Below are 19,665 nucleotides of genomic sequence, written 5' to 3'. Positions count from 1 at the left end.
TCTAAACAGACTATGTTCTAGGGGAGTAATAAAATATCTTAGTTCCTGTGATATTTAAAATGGTGGTAAATACCCAGAAGAATAAGACAAAGATGCTATTTTTAAGACATTTATAACATCTCAATGAAGACCTAGACAGATGTGAAAAATAGCAAATAAGCGGGTAATGTTTTCATAAAATGCCTTCATTTGTTCAACAAATATTTTATTAGGCATCAGTTACATCCCTTACGTGTGATTCATTACACTCATTTTGACTTATCTTTGAGTTTGGGGTTTGTGGATTCTGTATCTCTTTTGAGACAATTAATGGATGTATTTGAAAAATTAGTATTCATTTCCCTCATTTTACTCTATAAAAGTGATGATCATTGTACTATAAGAAGAGAAATATGAATGTGTTATCATATCTAATCTTCACAATGACTCTGAGGAAGATACTGTCCCCAGTTTACAGATGAGACAACTGAGGCACAGAAATGTTAAGTAAACTTGCTCACGATAACAGAGTTAGTAAGTAATGGAGCCAAGATTTAAATCTAGGAAGACAGACTCCTAAACCCAGTCCCAGTAATTGTCACACTATAAAGTACAAATAAAATGTTCTGTTGATCCTCATTTTAATGTGTAATTCAGGGTGTAATTGTTTATCTTTACATTCCTAGCCATGCAAGTTTCTGCTAGATGCTGTTTTTGCTAAAGGAATGACTGTACGGCAATCAAAAGAGGAGTTAATTCCTCAACTCAGGGAGCAGTGTGGTTTAGAGCTCAGTATTGACAGGTAAAGTAAAATTACAGTGTCATCGCAGTTTGAAGAAAGACAGTGTGGTCAATTGACATGGATTAGTATGATTTTCTAAAACGAAGAATTTTAAATTCCTGTACCATTCAGAATTTTGTACTGTAGGTTAATATGTTAGAACTCACCAAATTGTTTAGGAATTGGTCTGAGCTTCCTCTGCAGGACACTCAATTTGATATCTTGAAATCATTTCATTGTATTTTCCCAAAATTTTAATGAATAACCATTTGACTTTTGTATTTGAACATTTCATTTTTCCTTGATGTCAGATTCATGTTGCTTTTTTTAAGTTAAGAATTTCAGAGTATCATAGTTTAAAATATCTTATCACACTTGTAGGTTTCGTCTAAGGAAAAAAACATGGAAGAATCCTGGCACTGTCTTTTTGGATTATCATATTTATGAAGAAGATATTAATATTTCCAGCAACTGGGAGGTTTTCCTTGAAGTTCTTGATGGTATTATCATTATTTTTGTGGAGAAATATCAGAAGTTCTCTAGAAATAATAGAAGCCTGTAGCTTTTCTCAAATAATGAGCTGCTTGTATCTTTTCTCCGGGCCCCATTTGCCTTTTAAATATTTCTTCTTTTCTCTAATTTTAAGAATATGAATTCCTCCTTTCAGGGAAGTTGCAGTTGTACAGTTGTATTTTTAGTACTTTTTACTGAAAGTAAAAATTTCTTAGCCTTGTTTGTTTTTCAGTCTCTTTTCAGGGAAGTTGCAGTTTCAAAGTTGCATTTTTAGTACTTTTTATTGAAAGTAAAAGTTTCTTAGCCATGTTTATTTTTTAGTATCTTTTCATTTTGGCTTATTTGCTTTGAGGATGTGCTATTAATTTTTCAGAAATTTTGAGAACAATAACAATACTAGTTTTCTAGGCTATCACAGAGTACCGCAGACTAGGTGGCTTAAACAACAGAAATTTATTTTCTCACAGTTTTGGAGGCTGGCCATCTGAGATCAAGATGTTGTCAGGGTTAGTTCCTCCTGTTGGCTGTGAGGGAGAGTCTGCTCCATGCCTCTCTCCTCGTGGTGGTTTGTCAGCAGTCTCATGTTCCTTGGCTTGTAGATAGATGCCTTGACAATGTTCTGATCTCTGCCTTCATCTTCACACTGCGTGCTCCATGGAGGAGTTCCTATCTGGGTCCTGGTTTCCCATATTATAAGGACACTAGTCATATTGGATTAGTACACCTCAATTGACCTCATTTAGCTTGATTACTGTTGTAAATTCCAAATAAGGTCACACTCTGAGGTACTGAAGTTCAGGAGTTCAACATGTTTTGGTGGGGGACACAGTTCAACCCATATAACCATGTAACAGTGACCTAGAAAAGCAATGTGTGTTACCAGTTATTCATTCTCTGAGTATCTGTGTCTGGGTAGGCCAAGAAGAGATGAAGGACATAGACGTCACCCTTGTTAGGAAGGAATATATATTGGCGGAGATGAATTAGCCAGAATATGTCACTGGATGGTGGATCCTTGCATCAGTATCATTTCAGTATATATTTTAGCATCAAAGTGCTTGAGTAAGATTTAAGTCATATGATTAAATCTAAGAAACATTGGCCTGTAATTTGCCAGACATTCTGACCCATGGTGCTGCAACAGTAAATAAAGACCAGTGGTTGCCCTCGAGATGCACAGTGTATGGGAGAACCAGAACTACAAACCTGTAATTCCCAAAATCATAGGTGCTAAGAAACACATCAGTGCAGTTGGCTCTTGTGTACATCAAAGAGAAAGGTGACAGTTGAGCTGGGTTTTGAAGAATCAGCAAGTTTGGGAGTAAAAGAGAAAGATTAATAATAGCTTGAGTGAAAAAAGAAGATAAAATGAAGGCTGTTTGATTATGATTTCAGATTGTGGGATGGTAGGAGCCAACAGAGGAGCAAAGATTAGAGGTCCAAAGATGAGAGTAGTTGGGCGAGCAGTGTCCAACAAGACTCACAAGAGAGTGAAATTAGGAGTCCTGGTGGAAGGAGAGCTTGCGGGGTTACAAATTCTCTTCTGAGACTGGAGGGGAGAGAGAGTATTTTATTCTGAAAAACTCCTTGGGATAACTGGTTTCTTTTATGCCTACTTTTTAAGAATAATGCTTGAAGGAAATCTTTTAGTTTTCGAGGCAATATAAGAAAAGGCATATTATGAATCTTTAGGGGTAAATAGAATGATGGCCTATTCTTGAATATTCTTAGGGGTGGAGAAGATGAAATCCATGTCACAACTTGCAGTTTTGTCAAGACGGTGGAGGCCTTCAGAGATGAAGTTGGATCCCTTCCAGGAGGTTGTGTTGGAAAGCAGTAGTGTTGATGAGTTGCGAGAGAAGGTAAACTCGTTTTAAAACAAAATGAACTAACATACATTTTTCTCTGTGTTGCATAAGAGAGACCCTACGAAGTGAGTGCCAACTAAATTGATATTTTGAGACATGGTACTTGCAGGTGGACGGGAGAGACAGTTCTACTACCTGCTTTCAAAAAATTTTATATCAAACTTAAGTTACTTTGGAAAAAAAATCAAAACTATTTCTGTGTTCACAAGGTGAAAGGAAAATTACTTGTTTCAGCAAACTTAGTTTTTAGGTGAACTCATGTAAAATGTTTCCTCTTAACAGCTTTATGAAATCAGTGGAATTCCTTTAGAAGATATTGAGTTTGCCAAGGTAAGACCCTAAGAGTGTTTAAATCTGGGTACTAGTGCTAAGTAAACATGGCCAACAGTGACATTCATTCATTGTTTTTTCCTTAGGGTAGAGGAACTTTTCCCTGTGATATTTCTGTCCTTGATATTCATCAGGATTTGGACTGGAATCCCAAAGTTTCTACCCTGAATGTCTGGCCTCTTTATATCTGTGATGATGGTGCAGTCATATTTTATAGGTAACATTCCCAATGTTTCTAATGATACCACATTTTTGTTGTACATCTTATTTTTCATAAACAGCTTTATGATTGTTACAATATAGAATAGCCCTGACCAGTAGAAATACAATACAAGCCATATATTGCATTTTAAAATTTCTAGTTAGCCACATTTTTAAATGTAGAAAGGTAACATTATTTTAATAAGTATTTCTAAACTATATCCAAAATATCATTATGACATGTAAAAACATAAAAATCATTTCTAAGATATTTTGCATTATTTTCCTTGTAGTCTTAGAAATATTATGTGTTTATAACACTTGCCACCCATCTCAATTTGGATCATACATACTTCAGTAGACACACATGGGTAGTGGCTACTGGATCTGTAGTTATATATAGAGAGAGGAGAAAGAGTAGTCATAGGAGCCCGACAGATATGTATTCACATTCAGCTTTGTTATTCATTTACCTAGGTCCTCATCTGTAAAATGGCATCAGTAACGTCAGCCTTGTAGGATTTTATGAGAATTTGAAATACTGCATTTTAAAAAACTGGCCCAATGGCTGTTATAAATAGATGTTCAATAAATGATAGCCATTATTATACTAATAGTAACATGGAAATTATTCTATGCCATTTTTAGAAGTGAGTGCTGTGTTAACATAACACATTAGAAATCTAGGACATCTTAGTTTAAGTTCTATAACTTAAGTGGTGACAGTCAGATTTTATTTTCTCATTGAGGAGCATTATAGCTTTTAAACATAAATTAAAAGAGGCAGATGGCTATACTGGTCTAATGTGTCATTAATATTTTAAATGTAGGGATAGAACAGAAGAATTAATGGAGTTGACAGATGAGCAAAGAAATGAACTGATGAAAAAAGAAAGCAGTCGACTCCAGAAAACAGGACATCGTGTAACATACTCACCTCGGAAAGAGAAAGCACTAAAAATTTATCTGGATGGAGCACCAAATAAAGATCTAACTCAAGACTGACTCTGCTAGTGTAGCATTTTCCCTGGGGGATTTTGGTTTTAATTAGACGGTTCACTGCTACTGTGTAGTGCCATGATGGCCGGACATGGTTAGGGGGTAACCCAGTGACACCAGCACTGATTGGATGGCCCTTCACCAATCAGAAGCTCAGTGCCCAGTGGGCCACTGTTTTGACTTGGAATCATGTTGTGCACTATAGTCAAATGTACTGTAAAGTGAAAAGGGATGTGCAAAAAAACCAGAAAGTGAAACCTGCTACTAGAAAAGTGGGAAGGGGAATGAGTAAACTTCTTTTCTTGCGGACAGATGTGCACATAGCCGCTAGTAAAACCAGCCTCAAACAGGATGCTCATAGCTTAATAATAAAAGCTGTGCAAAGGCCATGAATGAATGAATTTTCTGTTTATTTCACTGATACACACATTACCTCATTGACAATTCAGAAGTAAATGCAACGTGTGTTGACTCTTGGAAAGCAGCAAAAACAGGAGCTGAAGAAAGAAAATCTTAGAACCAGCCATAACCCAGTAAAGAATCGTGAAGTTGTGTTTTTATTTTTTTCATTTTTGGCAAAGTATTAAGAACATTATTCTGGAACATCAAAACATTTCCCTAGACCGCTCCCAGCAGGTGGCAGCTCAGATTGCTGCAATGTTGTAATTATAACTGATTGTACGTAAGTTATGGATGTAGAGAATTTGTTTCACTCGTTCATTCAGCATGTAAATAAAATTGATCCTATTGAGTTATCATAATTGCAGTTCAGCTATTTCCCATGGTTATTCCTTTTACGTATCATTCATGATGTACATTTGTGTACATTGAGAGGTATAGCAGTCTATGTAAACGTAACCCTCGGTGAGGTTCCTCAGCACTGGGTCCCATGCGATTGTGTTTGCCCTTGTTAATGAGGTTTTTCTGTTCAGTGGCTTCATTTTTTTCCTTTTGTACATTTATTTTTGAAGTTTAACTTCAAGTTTGAATCTTCTAAAACCTTGTAAGTCCCAGTTTAATTTTTGGAGTTGACACGTAGTTACATGTAGCTTAACTTTGGGGAAACGTCTTAACATCGTGTTGAATAAAACTTGCTAGGAAGTCAGGTCATGGCACAGGCTAATACGGTCACCATGATTTCATTGCAGAGTCTGTTAGAATCAGCAAGTTTGCTAAATACAGCTATTCAGTGAACACAATTCTACGTCAATTTTGAAAATGCCATCTAATTTATAAAAATCAATAAAAAGGTTTTGGTAAAACTTTTTCATGCCAGATGCTGTTTACAACAATGAACATGCCAATAAAACATTTGTTCATTCTGTGGTGTTATTTTAGTCATTAAACTTTTGTGGATGAAGAATCTGGGTTCAGAAGAGATTTGTTTTCTTTCAGGATAACATTTTGTAACATATTGAATAGTTCATTCTGTGATAATGTATGTTTACAGTAAAGTTCTCGTAAGAGAGGTGAAAAGATGTTAATATTTAACTTTGGAGGATCCTGTCAATATTTCAAAATCAAAAATTTACCCTTTTTTCCCTTTTAAGAAAGAATTAAAAAATAGTATTAACAAATGTTGGTTGCAGTTTGAATATAATGATTGAGAATTCCATAATATCTTAAAAGTGTCCACAAGGGGGAGAAAAAATCTTTTCTAAGGTATTTTTGTGGTTAATTTTTATTCCATATAGACTATGTAGCAGTCTGCTAAATTGAATGGCAGTACTATTCTGGGTTTGCATTAGTAGACTTGATGGTATTCTCAGAGGAAAACATTAAGCATTTGTAATGAGTTGTCTTTCAGATCACTTAGATTTTCTGGTGTAACATGATGGCTACTTGGTTCTGGTACAGGCCTGCTTACCTGGGATACAGGGGTTAGTAAATGTGGTTTCAGCTTTGAAGGACTGACTGGAACAGAGGAGACTGTTAACAGAATGGGCTTGGGGCCTGGTTTGGTTTGGTGTCCCTGTAAGAGTAAACTTTGCATACTGCTCCTCGTCCTGTGCCTTCTGCCCGTGTTTTGTTCGTGTTTGCTGCTTCTAATTGCAGGCATATTACAAACACCAAGAGTAAAGAAAATGTATATTATAGAAAAGAAAAACCTTTTTGCTCTTCAGTGCCTGATAGAAAACACTATGTTGCACTTTAAAAATCTCAGTAGAAAGGGATGGTGATTTCAAACTGATTTGTGGCAATGGAAGCAGTCATTTGTGGTGAAGAGATTCTTGTGTCAGCCTCCTCAGAGAATCAAGTGAGCACCTCTAAGCCAAGGGACAGTGGAACCTGGTGATCACTCATCTACTGAATCTTCTGAGGCTGTGGCAGGCCACATGCAATAAAGTGTGACCCTGCCCCCCATGGCTTACGCCAAAGTTTTGAAGAGGTTTTACTGTGGGGCACATGAGTTTGTGTCAGCCAGGCACACTCAGTGAGAACCAAGTACTTGCATATCTGTGGCAGGGGCTGAAGGTCAGGGGTGAATTCTGGCCAAAGAAACAAGAGCTATGTTTTCACGACTCTGCCTTAGTTATTTAGCTGGTCTGTACAGAGGTTTGCTAGATAAACGTATACTTCTCAAAACTAAATGTAAGGGATAGCAGTCCATAACAAGATAAAAAAGAGTGAGGGAAGGAACTCTGTACTGTACAGTGTTTGGTCATCTCTTGGAATGGAATGGAAAGTATCAATCCTTTAACTTTCTGAGAAAACGGGAGTGAATTCTGCCACAATTAGCTGTTGGTTGCCAGGCTGCACTGCTAAGAATGGTATCTAGACTGAAAGGAGACAGCTACAGCTTTCCGGCATGGTCCGAGCTGAAGAGTGCACAGTATCAGAGCACTGGAGTGTTACTGCTAAATCTGGAAGTGACCTGTGAATGTATGGAACACAATAAAATCTTTTATTCTGGTTCATTTGCTAGTTTTTCCTTTTCAATTGGCTGCTGCTCTTCTGAATTTTGTCCCTTTGTTTAGCATCAAAAATAACCAACTCTTGCACTTGTGACTTGCAAATTATAGTCTAGACAACATGGAATAGAAGATAATCTGAATTAGTAAGGTGTTTGGTTTTTTTTTTTTTTTTTGCTAAATAAAAGTATTCCATCTAAACAATTCTAATTTTTGCAAAACAAATCAATATTTTGGTCACTAGCAGTCAAAAACCTTGTAGGGCCAAAAATCCTTAAATCCAAGGCAAAATTGTGTGCATGTATAGTTTTCTAGGGGTCTAGTAAATGCTTTTTTTAAAATCAGGTTTCCAAAGGAGTCTACCACCCAAATAAAGTTTGCAGCCCCATATGCTTGGTGTACAGGACATCAGAAGATGCTCCTTCAGTGTCCTTTGTGGGGAAGGGGTCGCTGTGAGCATTTGGTTAGATACAGTGTTAATTTTTGAAACTTTCCTTTCAGAAACAATACTTGTCAAATTCATGAGTGCATTAAATCAGGTTTAACCATTTAGAAAAGTTAGGAGGGCAAAAGAGTGCTGGGGAGGGGTGTTCTGCCCGTCCCCCATGATAGTACCACCACCTACTTCCCTCACTGGTCTAACGGGTCAGGGCCTGAGAATTTACCTCGTCGGGGGATCATTAGTGGACCCCAGAACCTTGCCTTAAAGGTGAGTCCCATGCTCTGTCTCTGCTCCTTTGTTCACAACCTATCCCTTCCACCAGTATAGAGGGCATGCTTCACATTCAGCCTTTCATAATGCTGAAGTAACCAACTGAAGTATCACCTTGTTGAGATAACGAATAGTAGAGTGGTTCTGTTTTTCCAGTAACTGCCTGCTGTGTTTTATTGAATACAGTTTCACACTGGAAGAGGACTCTCAGTGCAGTTCTATAACTTTTAAGTCACTTTGCATTATTCAAACAATCAAATTTTTCAGTCATGTGATTCAAAGGTCTCCACCCCTCAACACACGCACAGTGCGTGCTGGATGTGATACTCTCTGCTTAGAAAGGGAAGGAGGCAGTGGTCAACACTCCCACTCCCCACTGGCTCTTAATGCACTAGCTCTATGGATGGTGGAAAAGGTAAGGAAAAGGGCAAAGAGCAGCCTCCTATTGGTGGTGGTGAGGTTACTGTCTCACACACACGTACATCCCCTTATGGTTTATCACAGGATATTGAATAGTTTGTTGTGCTATACAGCAGGACTTTGTTGTTTATCCATTCTATATATACCAATTAGCATCTGCTAATCTTAAACTCCCAATCCTTGCCCTACTCCCCTCCTTGGCAATCACCAGTCTGTTCTCTGTGTCCATGATTCTGTTTCATAGACAAGTTCATTTATGTCATATTTTAGATCCCACATCTAAGTGATACGGTATTTGTCTTTCTGACTTATTACTACTATTAATAGTTGCATCCATGTTAGTTTTATTGCCTCTGCCTCATAGGAAGTCAGATAGAGAAATAACCTGTTTTCCAAACACGGTGGTCTTCCAAAAGGGGATTTCTTACCAGCTCTCTGGTCATCTTATGCGGGGCGATTGAGCTGCTGCTGCAGCAGCGACACCTCTCAGCAGTCTCTCGGCTCTCTGCCTTTAGAAACCCGGTCTATCAAAACACAATCTCTAATCTAGTCGGCTTTCTTGACTCTGGTGGGGATGCACAGACCCCAGGAGTACTTCCTGCCCCTTGTCCCACTCTTTGACCACAGCAGACCAACGTTTCTCTTTTCAGCTCTCATCCTTCTGCCTTACACCCCCTTTGTCCTGAGTGTGTCAAAAGCCCAAAGAAAGGGTAGGGAGGCTGGAAACGACTTGGAGGAGTAAAAAGAGGGAGCAGGAAGACAATATGAAGAGGAAGCTGGGAAGAATCAGCAGCAATCATTTTTGTTCTATTATACTCCTCCTCAGTCTAAGACTGGGTGGGTGGACAAGCCAGCCACTCACCTATGCAGAAAATGGGGCTCAGACTCAGAGCTTGTACCAACACCCAAACACTTTATTTTCTAAACTTGCTTTCCCCTTGCAGGTTGGAAAGCAGGTGGGTTGGGATTCATAAAGCTGTATTTCGTTCGCTGTTTGCTTGTTGTTTATTTCAAACAACATAGACTAACAGCACTTTATCTGTCTTGTTCGTGGTTGACTTTAGAAGGAATCCAGAAATAGCTGACAGCAGGACTGCTTTCCTTCTCAACGAATTCAAGGGGACCCAGACATTTATCATTCTGTGGTAAGGAGAATAACAGCCCCCAAAAGATATTTGTATCCTAAACCCCAGACCCTGTGAATACTTACCTTACGTGATAGTTTGGTACTCACATCTTCCTGCCTAACCTTTCCTATTCCTTCTGCCCTCCTGAGAAATTGTCATCTTTGAAAGCCAGTTCCCATGCTGCTTCCCTTCCTGGGAAGGGTAAGCAGGATGATGCCAGTACCAAACTCCACTACTCTTTATACATTCCACTTAGAATCGTGAGTCAAGATATACCAGCTGCTTGAGTCAAGCCTCTCATGTTGTTACATTTTTGTGGCTATGATGACAAACAAGAAGATAATATACCTGCATATAAGCCCCAGGAGACAGGAGCCTGGTTTTATCTCATGTACCGTCTCCCTGACACCTTACATAGGGCCTGACATTTAGTAGGCACTCAATAAATTTTTGGATGAAGTAGTTTTCAGCCTCTTCTCCAAATGCTCAGTTTACCTCACCTCCCAGCCACTGTGCATCACTTGCAGTTACCCTTCTATACCATCCCTCCTCTTTGCCTGCCTCTACCTGTGGCCCAAAATGCCCTTTCCTATTCCTTCTGCCCTCCTAAGCAACTGTCACCTTCGAAAGCCAGTTCGCACCCTGCTTCTCCCAAGCCATGTGCTCCTTCAGGCTCCTGTAACACTGCAGATAACGGGCTGATGGCTTGCTTTCTGTCAGTGCTGCATTCAGTGTATCTCCCTCACTAGGCTGGGATACCTTCAGGGAAGGGGCCCTGTCTGGATCAACTTGATAGCCCTGGGGCATATCACAGCACCTGGGCCTGAGCATCTGGTAAGTAATGAGGATGCAGAGTGGTCCTGGTGATTGTTGACACTAAAGGGAGAACAGCTGTATATCGCATCTTTAAATTATCAGTATATCCTGGGCATACTGTACTAGATAATTGTTTTTGTTTGACGTTTCTTCAGCCTTTTGAGTCTCCATTTCATCTGCTAAATGAAGAAAATACTCATGGGTTTAATGAAGATTAAACATGGGTAAATGAAGACACATACGAATATACCATCTAATCTGGTGTCTATCACCCATATGTCACCCTGACCTTCATATATAGTAGCTTTATTATGAATTATGGTCCCTGAAGATCTGTGTTCGGTCCAGAACTACAGTTGATTAAAGCAGCCTCCCTTCAAAGGGGGCATGTGCTGTGTTGTGTGCTTAGCCGTTCAGTCTTGTCTGCCTCTTTGCGACCCAATGGAGAGAGGAGCCTGGTGGGCTACAGTCCATGGGGATTCTCCAGGCAAGAATACTGGAGTGGTTGCTGTGTCCTCCTCCAGGGGATCTTCCCAACCCAGAGATTGAACCCAGGTCTCCCGCATTGCAGGCGGATTCTTTACCATCTGAGCCACCAGGGAAGCCCAAGAATGCTGGAGTGGGTAGCCTATCCCTTCTCCAGGAGATCTTCCCGACCCAGGAATTGAACTGAGGTCTCCTGCATTGCAGGCAGATTCTTTACCAGCTGGGCTACCAGGGAAGCCCCAGAAGGGGCTTACAATTCCATTTACTCTTCCAGAGACAGCGAAGCACTGACACTCTTGAGGACTAATCCCCATCCAAAAATGGTTAACATTTCTAAAATATTTTGATGCTTCAATTGCCTGGAAATTTTGCCTTATGGAGGAGGTTTTTTTTCCTTTTTGGACAATGCAGTTCATTTTTTTTTTTTTTTGGCTGAAAGGGTTTTCTATTTAAAGCCAAAAAAAAGAAGTCCAAGAGTTACAAAAGAGTAGTTTAAGTGATTTATGCTTGGTTTCTAAATGCAACATATGTGTTTATACATAATTTAAAACTCAAAGAAAGCATGCTTATACAATTGTGACTTTAACATTTAATAACTCTGGATGCATACATTATGGAAACAGTCCATGACACCTGAAAATATCATTTATGGAACCGCATACAATTCAGTGCTCTCAGCTTGGATATTACAACCATATTTCATAGAGCCTTCCTTGGTTTGATTTTCTCCATGTGGCTGATCATGGTCTTCAGTTGTTGGTAAGTGATTTTACAAATTTCATTTATAATCCTGGCCCGACGACTACCTAAGTGCTGTTTCTGGCAAGTTAACATATATTATGCTCCAGTCATGTGTACCTTCAAAGCTACTGACGTGACTGAGTGCCACAGGGGGCCGTGTTAGTATTTTCTGTCTCCACGAGAATGCTAGCCACCCCACAGCACGGGGCCTGTTGTATTTCTAACAGTAGAAGTTTAACCTTACAGGGATATGTGAACCAGTCTGACTTTAGTTCCAGATGTGCCTCAAAAAAAAAAGGGAAGAAAAATCTCATCCTCCTCACAGGGGGGACTTTTGGCACACGGAAGCTGATGGGGAGCAGTAGGGTGAGCACGGGGCATGGAGTCACACCTGGGCAATCTGCTCTGGTCTTCACGAGCTGTGTGACTTGGGCAAGCAAGATGACATCTCGGAGCCTCCGAGATCCTGACCGACGGGGAGACCAACATCCCCCTTCAGCAGGCTGTGGTGAGAGGACGTGGACTGCTGCCCTGGCACAGAGGTAGGAGCTGAGTAACACTGCTGAGAGAACGAATGCAGGCAACGCGGAAGACATCTCACCTGCGGCAGCTCGGGGCAGCACGTGCCTGTGCCCACGGCGGGAACAACATGACAGATTCACTGGTTGCATTTTCACAGGTTTACGTTTGCAAAGCAGGGCATCCTTCTCCATGTGTCTGAGAGTCCACATTCCCCTAAAACCCATCATGGGGAAATTCTGCATCCTCTTCCATCCCCTCCCGCCCCCAACAACGCTCAAGGCAATGTCATATAAAACAAAACGTGCCATCTGCCAACCAGCAGAGGCGGAGCCGCCAATACTTTGGACCAGTTTAGCAGCCCTGTTCTGCTTCAGCCTCCCACACCCCAGTATTCCCCAGGCACCAGAGCTGTGATGATGCACAGTGGGGCAGGGCGTGCTGGACAAGGGTGCAGCCCCTCATGTTGTTTCAAGCCAGAAGGAAAATGGACTGGGAAGAGGCCACGGAAAAAAGCCTGGTGAGCCCACACCTAGGGACACAGCTGGGGAAATAAATTAGCTACTTCTATTGCACGTCTACCCACACAACAGGCCTGGGTCTAAATCTCCTCTCCCTCCAGCTGCTCAGAGGCAGCCCCGGGCTCCCCGAGAGCCATCTCCACTGACAGGCTCCTCTCCAGGTTCTCCAGCTCCCGGCGCACCTCCTCCATGAAGCCGCCATCTTCATACTCATCAGGGGCCTCTCTGGGCACCAGGCTCTCCCCGTCGTCGTCACGGCCCCCGATGAAGGTGGGCTTGCACACGTACACCAGGCTGTGGCTGTGGAGGGAGAAATCGGGAGCCCTCAAACTAAGGCCCCGCCCTCTGCGCGACCCCAGCTCAACCTCCCCTAACCCTTGCCTTCAAACACGCTGATGGAGGGTCACCCGTGACAGGTGTCCTCAAAGGGCAGCTCTCCTGTGTCTAGCGCAGGTCTGTCCTCCTGTGACTGACCTGCTGGGGCAACCCAAGGACTCCGAGGTCTGACCGCTTACAGCCCCCTGCCCACCCAGGCCCCCAGGCAGAAGCAGCCCCTGAGCGCTCACCCGCTGTGCCCATGGGGAGCCCTGGGCCTCGTGGGCTGGGCCCAGAGTCCTATCTGCCTGCCCAGCCACCCTGGATTCTGCTGGGAGAATCCTTCTGGCAGAGCAGTGGCCGCTGAGTGAGACGCACACTGAGACACCAGCCTCCAGCAGGCCGATGCCTCGCATCCCTCTGCGGCCTCCAACTCTGCTGGCCGCTGTCCCGGGTCCCCTCCGCCTCTCTGGCTGCACCTTCTGTCTCCTCTGCCCTCTTCTTCTCTGGTCGTCGTCATGATGGGCCTGGGAGCCCTCCCCACCCAGTCTTTTTTGAAGGGCATCTACCCAGGAGGCTTCAACTCCCCACCTGGATGAGCCCAAACCTGTACCCTGGCCATACCTCCTGAGCCCTCATTCTAGAGATCACTACTGGGCCCTCCATCTGGAAACCCAGGGACACCTCAAACTAAACCTGTCTTAAATCCACATCTCCCCCCAACTTCTGCTCCTGGGTCCCCACTGGGTGGCACCTCCTCTGCTCTCGGCCCTCGACAGGAAGGGCAGGTGGAGCCTCACCTATGGGGCTGGCAGAGGAGGCCACTGGCACATGGGCATCGGTCCAAAGCTCCATCGGGCTCCAGTTCCCAGGTGATGAGGTCCAGAAGCCGGCTGGCAGGGTCGTGGCAGAGTTCACCCTCCACGGGCAGGGGTGTGCACACAGGAAACAGCAGACCTAGAACCGGCCAAGAGTCACGTCTGCATGCCCAGCACCAGGCAGGCACCAAGAGAAGGATCAGAGAAATGGGGTGCAGCCCCCCACCTTCCACTGTGAATCCCAAAGTAGGGGTTAGGGTTGAAGACATGGAATGATAGGAAACAAGAATAGCAGCATGGGCTCAGGAGGGAACAAGCTGAAAAGGCTTGAGCAACTAGGACTGCCTGGAAGAGATGGGCTTGTGCTGGGTTTTGAGGCCAGAGGTCTGAAGAAATTAAGACTGGAAAAGAGCAATGAAGTATTTTTGAACAGGTAAGAATTACTGCAACAAAATACACATACATGTGTTCAAAGAAAAACAATCTGGAAGGATATAGATAAGACTTATCTGTACCTTCTAGTTTTCCTACACTGAAAATATATTTGTATAATTAAAATATGAAAAGTATGTGTGTGTATGTGTATATATAATATAAAAAGAAAACAGAAAAATAGAAAAAAAGGGGGGTGGGTACACAACCAACAAAGGCCTGAGACTGGGCTGGTGAGAAAGGTTGAGGCAATGAGATTCCCAAAAGACCCGAGGAGTGAGTGGAGAGAAAAGGAGGACAAGTAAGCTGGACTCAGCGAAGGCCTTGGAAGGCCAGCTGAAGGATCTGATTGAAGTGACAGGACAGGAGCAGCCACTGCTCCCAGAGGAATGCTACCAGCGAGCCATGTCCCTGAAGAAAACTGCTGGGGCAGCCGGCACCGGTGGACTGGGGTGGTGGAGGGGCTGGGGAAGGCCTTCAGAAATACCCGTGGCTGGGAGAGCACTGAGCCAGCCTCACCTGGGAGGGGCAGTGGAAAAGGGGGCCACTGGCAAGAAAGTGGGTGGGCCTGGGGATCAGAGGAGTAGGGTGCCCTCGTCCACACATCTAGAGGTGTCCCTCCCCCAGGCTCATGCATCCTGAAAGAATGTAGTTTCTAGACATCACAGCCCCCCTCCCCAAATGAGACAGGGACACAGAGAGCTGGCCTTCGGCCCCAGGCAGAGGTCGTGGGGCTGGGACACATAGCAGTGAGTACCGGGGACCCTGCGCAGGAGGGGGTCCCTGAAAAGGTGTGGTGGCATGGACGGGGCCCCCGAGGCCCAGTGTGTTGGCGCTCGGGACAGGGCTGGTCCAGCGCCGAGGGGAGCCGCGCACCTCTCTGGAAGGCACAGCACAGCCCCGGCTGGCAGTCCCTCTGGTTGTCACAGATGGTCCCGTTACCGCCTGCGGTGGAAGCTTTGGTGCAGCGACCCCACACACACAGCTGGTCTCCGCAGCACTCGCTGTCTCGGGTGCAGACCTGCAGGAGGGAAGATAAACGATCCGGCAGGAATGGGGAGCCCAGCCCGTTCCTACCCCGATCCTGGAGAGAGCACAGGTCAGCTAACCCACATCCTCCTCCCATCACAGACAGGAGGACACCTAGGTCTGGGGGCCTTTTAGGGATGCCAAGGGGGGCAGAGGTGAGAGCTGGGCAGGTAGAGGGAAACATGGCATCTGCCGGAAGCCTATGCAGCTCGAGACTGTACAAAGGATGGTCGCATCGTCTCGGTTCCCCCACAGACTTGGACCTCGCCTCCTTTTTGTTAGGTAGGAAGATGGCTTACGGCCCACAGACACAGGCAGAGAGTGAATCTGACTGCCTGATTAAGGCCCCAGCCTGGGCAGCCCCGTGGATGGGCAGGCCCTGGGTGCCTCGGCCCTGGAGTCACACAGAGAGTGTGGCACCCAGCAGCCGCCCAAGCACAGGCAGGGCCGGGCAGGGCAGCAAGAAGCCCTCGACTTCCTAAACTTGTTATGACGGAGGGAGGGAGGGTTAGTTGCTCAGTCATGTCTGACTCTTTGGGACCCCATGGACTGCAGCTCACCAGGCTCCTGCATCATTGGGATTCTCCAGGCAAGAGTACTAGAGTGGGTTGCCATGCCCTCCTCGAGGGGATCTTCCTGACTGAATCCACTCTCCTGTGTCTCCTGCATTGGCAGGTGGGTTCTTTACCACTAGCACCACCTAGGAAGCCCTATCAGGCTGTGTGATTGCCTTAATAACAGCAAGGACAAGAAAGCCTATATATGGCCTGGACCAAAGCATCTGTTGGGCAGAAGGAAAGTCTCTCTTCCCTAGCTTCCTGTTTCCTGGTGGAAGCTCCATCTGGAATATGCTCTGGCTTCTTCCTGGGCCCCCTTCTACCCTCTCCGAACAGACTGGGAGGAAGATGTGGGGGGTGGGGTGCCCCTTCCCTGTCCAAGGCCCCCTGCTGTTGCTGGCTGTGTCTACTGGGATGGGTCTTCCCCAGGGAAGAGACAACATGGGGCCTCCTCCTCAGCCCTCTCTCCCCATCTCTGGTATCTATGAGGCAGGCGATGGGGCCAGAGATCACTAGGCGGGCAGAGTGGCAGCATGTCTGCAGACAGCTTCCTGATCACCCCAGGAGTCAGCCCCACTGGGCACCATGGACTGGCTCTTTCAAGTGTGGCCATGGCGGGGCCCTTTAGGAGGCTTTCGGGAAACCCCGCTGAGAACCGCGGGCTGCTGGCCTCCTCCCCCAGGTGCCCCCGCCTGGGCCCCCACGGCTCAGGTGCTGCTGCCCCGGGGTCTCTGGGCACACTCACGGTCTGCTGGTCCCGACATGGCTGGCAGGAGTACTCGAAGCTGGAAAACTGGCAGTACCTGCTGGGCCCGCAGTCCTCGTCAATGATGCACTCCTGTGGGGGGAGGAGGGAGCGGGTTCGTCAGTGACACGCAGACCAGCTGACCCACGGCCCTGGAAGGGCCGAGCCTGGGAACGGCCTGCAGGCTGGCGGGGCCCTCACCCGCCCCACATGCCAGGCTGCTGCCCTGCAGGGAGCCGCACACACGGCGGAGTCTGTGTACAGCCCTCCCCCTCACACACCCGGGGCGGGAGCACGGAGACGCTGGGCCATTCTTCAAGGCAGAGCAGATGGATTTAATAAGGAGAGCTAATGAGCTCCAGGCTCAGGTGCTGTACAGGAGGGCTGGGGTCCAGGCCCAGCAGGCCCTGCTGACGGTGCGGGCAAGGGCTGCCGAGACTGTGCAGTGGGGCGGCTGCAGGGGGCCCTCCTGGGGGGCCTGGTCTGGGGTCCAGGGCTGCCCGGCAAGGAGCTGCCAGTGTTGAAGGAGGAGGGTGTGGCTGGCACCACGCCCTCTAGCCCAGGTGCCCTCTCAAGGCTGCCAGCTCTGCTCGGCAGGAGAGAGAGTGAAGAAAGGCAGAGAAGGCATCTCTCCACCCCGAGGCCCAGGAGAGGGAGGAGGCCACGGGAGAGGCCGCTGTGGCCCGGCCAGTCAGCCGTCACTGCTACTTTAGCTCCAGACCTGCTGTCAGGCTGAGGCCTGGGGATTGGCAGCTTCCGAGGGAAAGAAGGGCAGAGGAAGTGAGGGGCATCAGATCAACCACTGACAGCCCCTCATGGGGCCAGCCCCGGCGGGCTCCATGTCCCTGACCTCCCTTTGTGACTCCACCACCGGGGAGCAGGGAGGGGTTACTTGTCCCACGCTGCCAAGCTGGAAACTGGGACTCGGAGGCCAAGGGGCCCCCCAGGATAGTACAGTATTCAGGATAGGGGGGCTCCCCTCCACCACCAGCCCTTGGCTGTGAGGGGGTTTAGGGCTCCAGATGCAGCTGTCTGAAACCCACAGAGAGAAACTCTCCTGAGGCAGGTGTCCTGGGGCCCCAGCAAGCCTTATGGAAGGGTCGAGGGGAGGGAGGGACCTGCCTTCTCCTTCTGCCTGGGCATGTGCCATGCTGAAAGCAAGCGTGGAGCCAGACCCAGAGAGGCCCAGATGAGCAGGCCCTGGCCTGAGTGCTCTTGAGCTGAAGTACCTAGGGCTAATGGGTGTGGACAGGAGACTGTGAACAGGGTCTTCTAAGGACACACCCAGGGCGAAAGTGTGAGTATAAGTCTAGGGATCAGCAGGGAAGCTCTGGCCAGGCAGCCAAGGGAATGAAGCTCTGTTCCTAGGAGTGATAGGTGTGTCCCCTGGTCAACACTGCAGGCCTGAGAAGATGGGCATTCAGTCCAGGGCATTTGTAGGCTTGGCCTCTGCACTGGACAGCTGTAGCCCTGGCCTGGCACTGACCCCCAGCCTGGCACACCCCAGAGCACAGGTCATGCTTCTGTTCACCAAGCAAGGCTCGCCCAGCAAAGAGGACCATCAGGCCCAGTGGACAGCATCTCCCCACAGCCCCTCTGAGGGGTGACGAGGAGAAGGCCAGCATGGGGACACGGTAAAAGTCACCCACATGTGCCAGGCTCTGTGCTCACCAGGGGCTCCAGCAGGGACCAGGGCTCTGACACCTCTGAATAAGTGGAAAGTGATTCAAATCTCTTCTGTCACTTTTCAAAAAAACTGTCCAAGTGTAACCGAGCAGGGCCCTCTGGGGCCTCCCTGGGACAGACCCCCATCCCCTGTCCTCTGTTTGCCTCTTGTTGGTAGAGTAATTTTAGCCTTTTAAGGCTTTCCCTGAGTTCCAAAGAACAAATTTAATCAGAGAAGTGAGAAAATGCAGAACCACAGGAAAACAGTCAAGCAAAACAAAATAATAGTTTAGCCATTAAACAAAGTTTAGGACCTTTAGCGCCTCCTCCAGGACTACATACAGTATTCAGAGCCATAACCTTCAGCTATTTGACAGACACTAAAACCCCCACCAGGTGGAAGGAGTTACCCGTATGCCAACCACAAACACACAGACCCCCGGAAGAGTTGGGACCAGAAGGTTGATGATATTGACTCCTGATTACCTCGCCACCAACCAATCAGAAGACTGTCCACAAGCTGATCACACAGGTGCAACTCTCTCCCTCTCCCTGTCTTGAAAAACACTCTCCTGTGCCCTACAGCAGATTCTTATTAGTTATCCATTTTATATACAGTAATGTGTATTTATCAACCCCAAACTAATAAGAACCTGATGTAGAGCACAGGCAACTCCACTCAATACTCTGCAATGGCCTATGCGGGAAAATAATTAAAAAAAAAAAAAAGTGGCTGAATGTAAATATAACAGATTCACTTTGCTCTACACCTGAAACTAACACAACATCATAAATCAACTTTACTCCAATAAAAATTAAAAGCAAAAACCCTTCTCAAATCCATCAGGGATTTCAGGTCTTTTGTGTTCTAGCCACTGGCACTCCCTGCTTGCCCTTACAACAAAGGCTGCACTTTCCTTCACCACGACCTGGTGTCAGCAGATTGGCTTGACTGCATGTGGGCAAGCGGGCCCAAGTTTGGTTCAGTAACAGGAGAGCATACGGCCCATCACCCTGCAGAATGACCTAACACTGCCCTTCTCTGGGTCTCCCCAGAGTCCCACTCATCTTGGCCCAGCCGCCCACCCCTCCACCCCCTGCCCACGGCGCCGCCCGTGGCTTCCATCACCATGGTAAGCGTAGCTCAGCAAGCAGGGGCTGCCTTTCAGAAGGAGCCGC

At 46.2% G+C, this 19,665-nt stretch overlaps 2 protein-coding genes across 5 annotated transcripts in view; one reads left to right on the top strand and one right to left on the bottom strand.

Annotated features, from left to right (window-relative positions):
- Nucleotides 1–5,064, top strand: part of USP47 (ubiquitin specific peptidase 47) — a 100,051-nt gene extending 94,987 nt beyond the window's left edge. For all 4 annotated transcript variants that reach the window (XM_043483018.1, XM_043483017.1, XM_043483016.1 and 1 more), the window contains 6 exons: nucleotides 666–781; nucleotides 1,142–1,260; nucleotides 3,005–3,135; nucleotides 3,424–3,471; nucleotides 3,558–3,688; nucleotides 4,503–5,064. In XM_043483018.1, coding sequence (XP_043338953.1) covers nucleotides 666–781; nucleotides 1,142–1,260; nucleotides 3,005–3,135; nucleotides 3,424–3,471; nucleotides 3,558–3,688; nucleotides 4,503–4,677 — 720 coding nt within the window. In that variant the 3' untranslated portion in view covers nucleotides 4,678–5,064. The remainder of the gene's footprint in view (nucleotides 1–665; nucleotides 782–1,141; nucleotides 1,261–3,004; nucleotides 3,136–3,423; nucleotides 3,472–3,557; nucleotides 3,689–4,502) is intronic.
- Nucleotides 5,065–11,631: 6,567 nt separating this feature from the next.
- Nucleotides 11,632–19,665, bottom strand: part of DKK3 (dickkopf WNT signaling pathway inhibitor 3) — a 50,717-nt gene continuing 42,683 nt past the window's right edge. Inside the window, exons 5-8 of the mRNA XM_043481522.1 lie at nucleotides 16,822–16,914; nucleotides 15,367–15,511; nucleotides 14,041–14,197; nucleotides 11,632–13,225 (exon numbers count right to left, since the gene is read on the bottom strand). Coding sequence (XP_043337457.1) covers nucleotides 13,006–13,225; nucleotides 14,041–14,197; nucleotides 15,367–15,511; nucleotides 16,822–16,914 — 615 coding nt within the window. The 3' untranslated portion in view covers nucleotides 11,632–13,005. The remainder of the gene's footprint in view (nucleotides 13,226–14,040; nucleotides 14,198–15,366; nucleotides 15,512–16,821; nucleotides 16,915–19,665) is intronic.

This window comes from Cervus canadensis, chromosome 11 (genome assembly GCF_019320065.1).
Source record: "Cervus canadensis isolate Bull #8, Minnesota chromosome 11, ASM1932006v1, whole genome shotgun sequence".
In the NCBI taxonomy this organism is placed as follows: Eukaryota; Metazoa; Chordata; class Mammalia; order Artiodactyla; family Cervidae; genus Cervus; species Cervus canadensis.
This window is presented reverse-complemented; position numbering and strand designations above follow the sequence as displayed.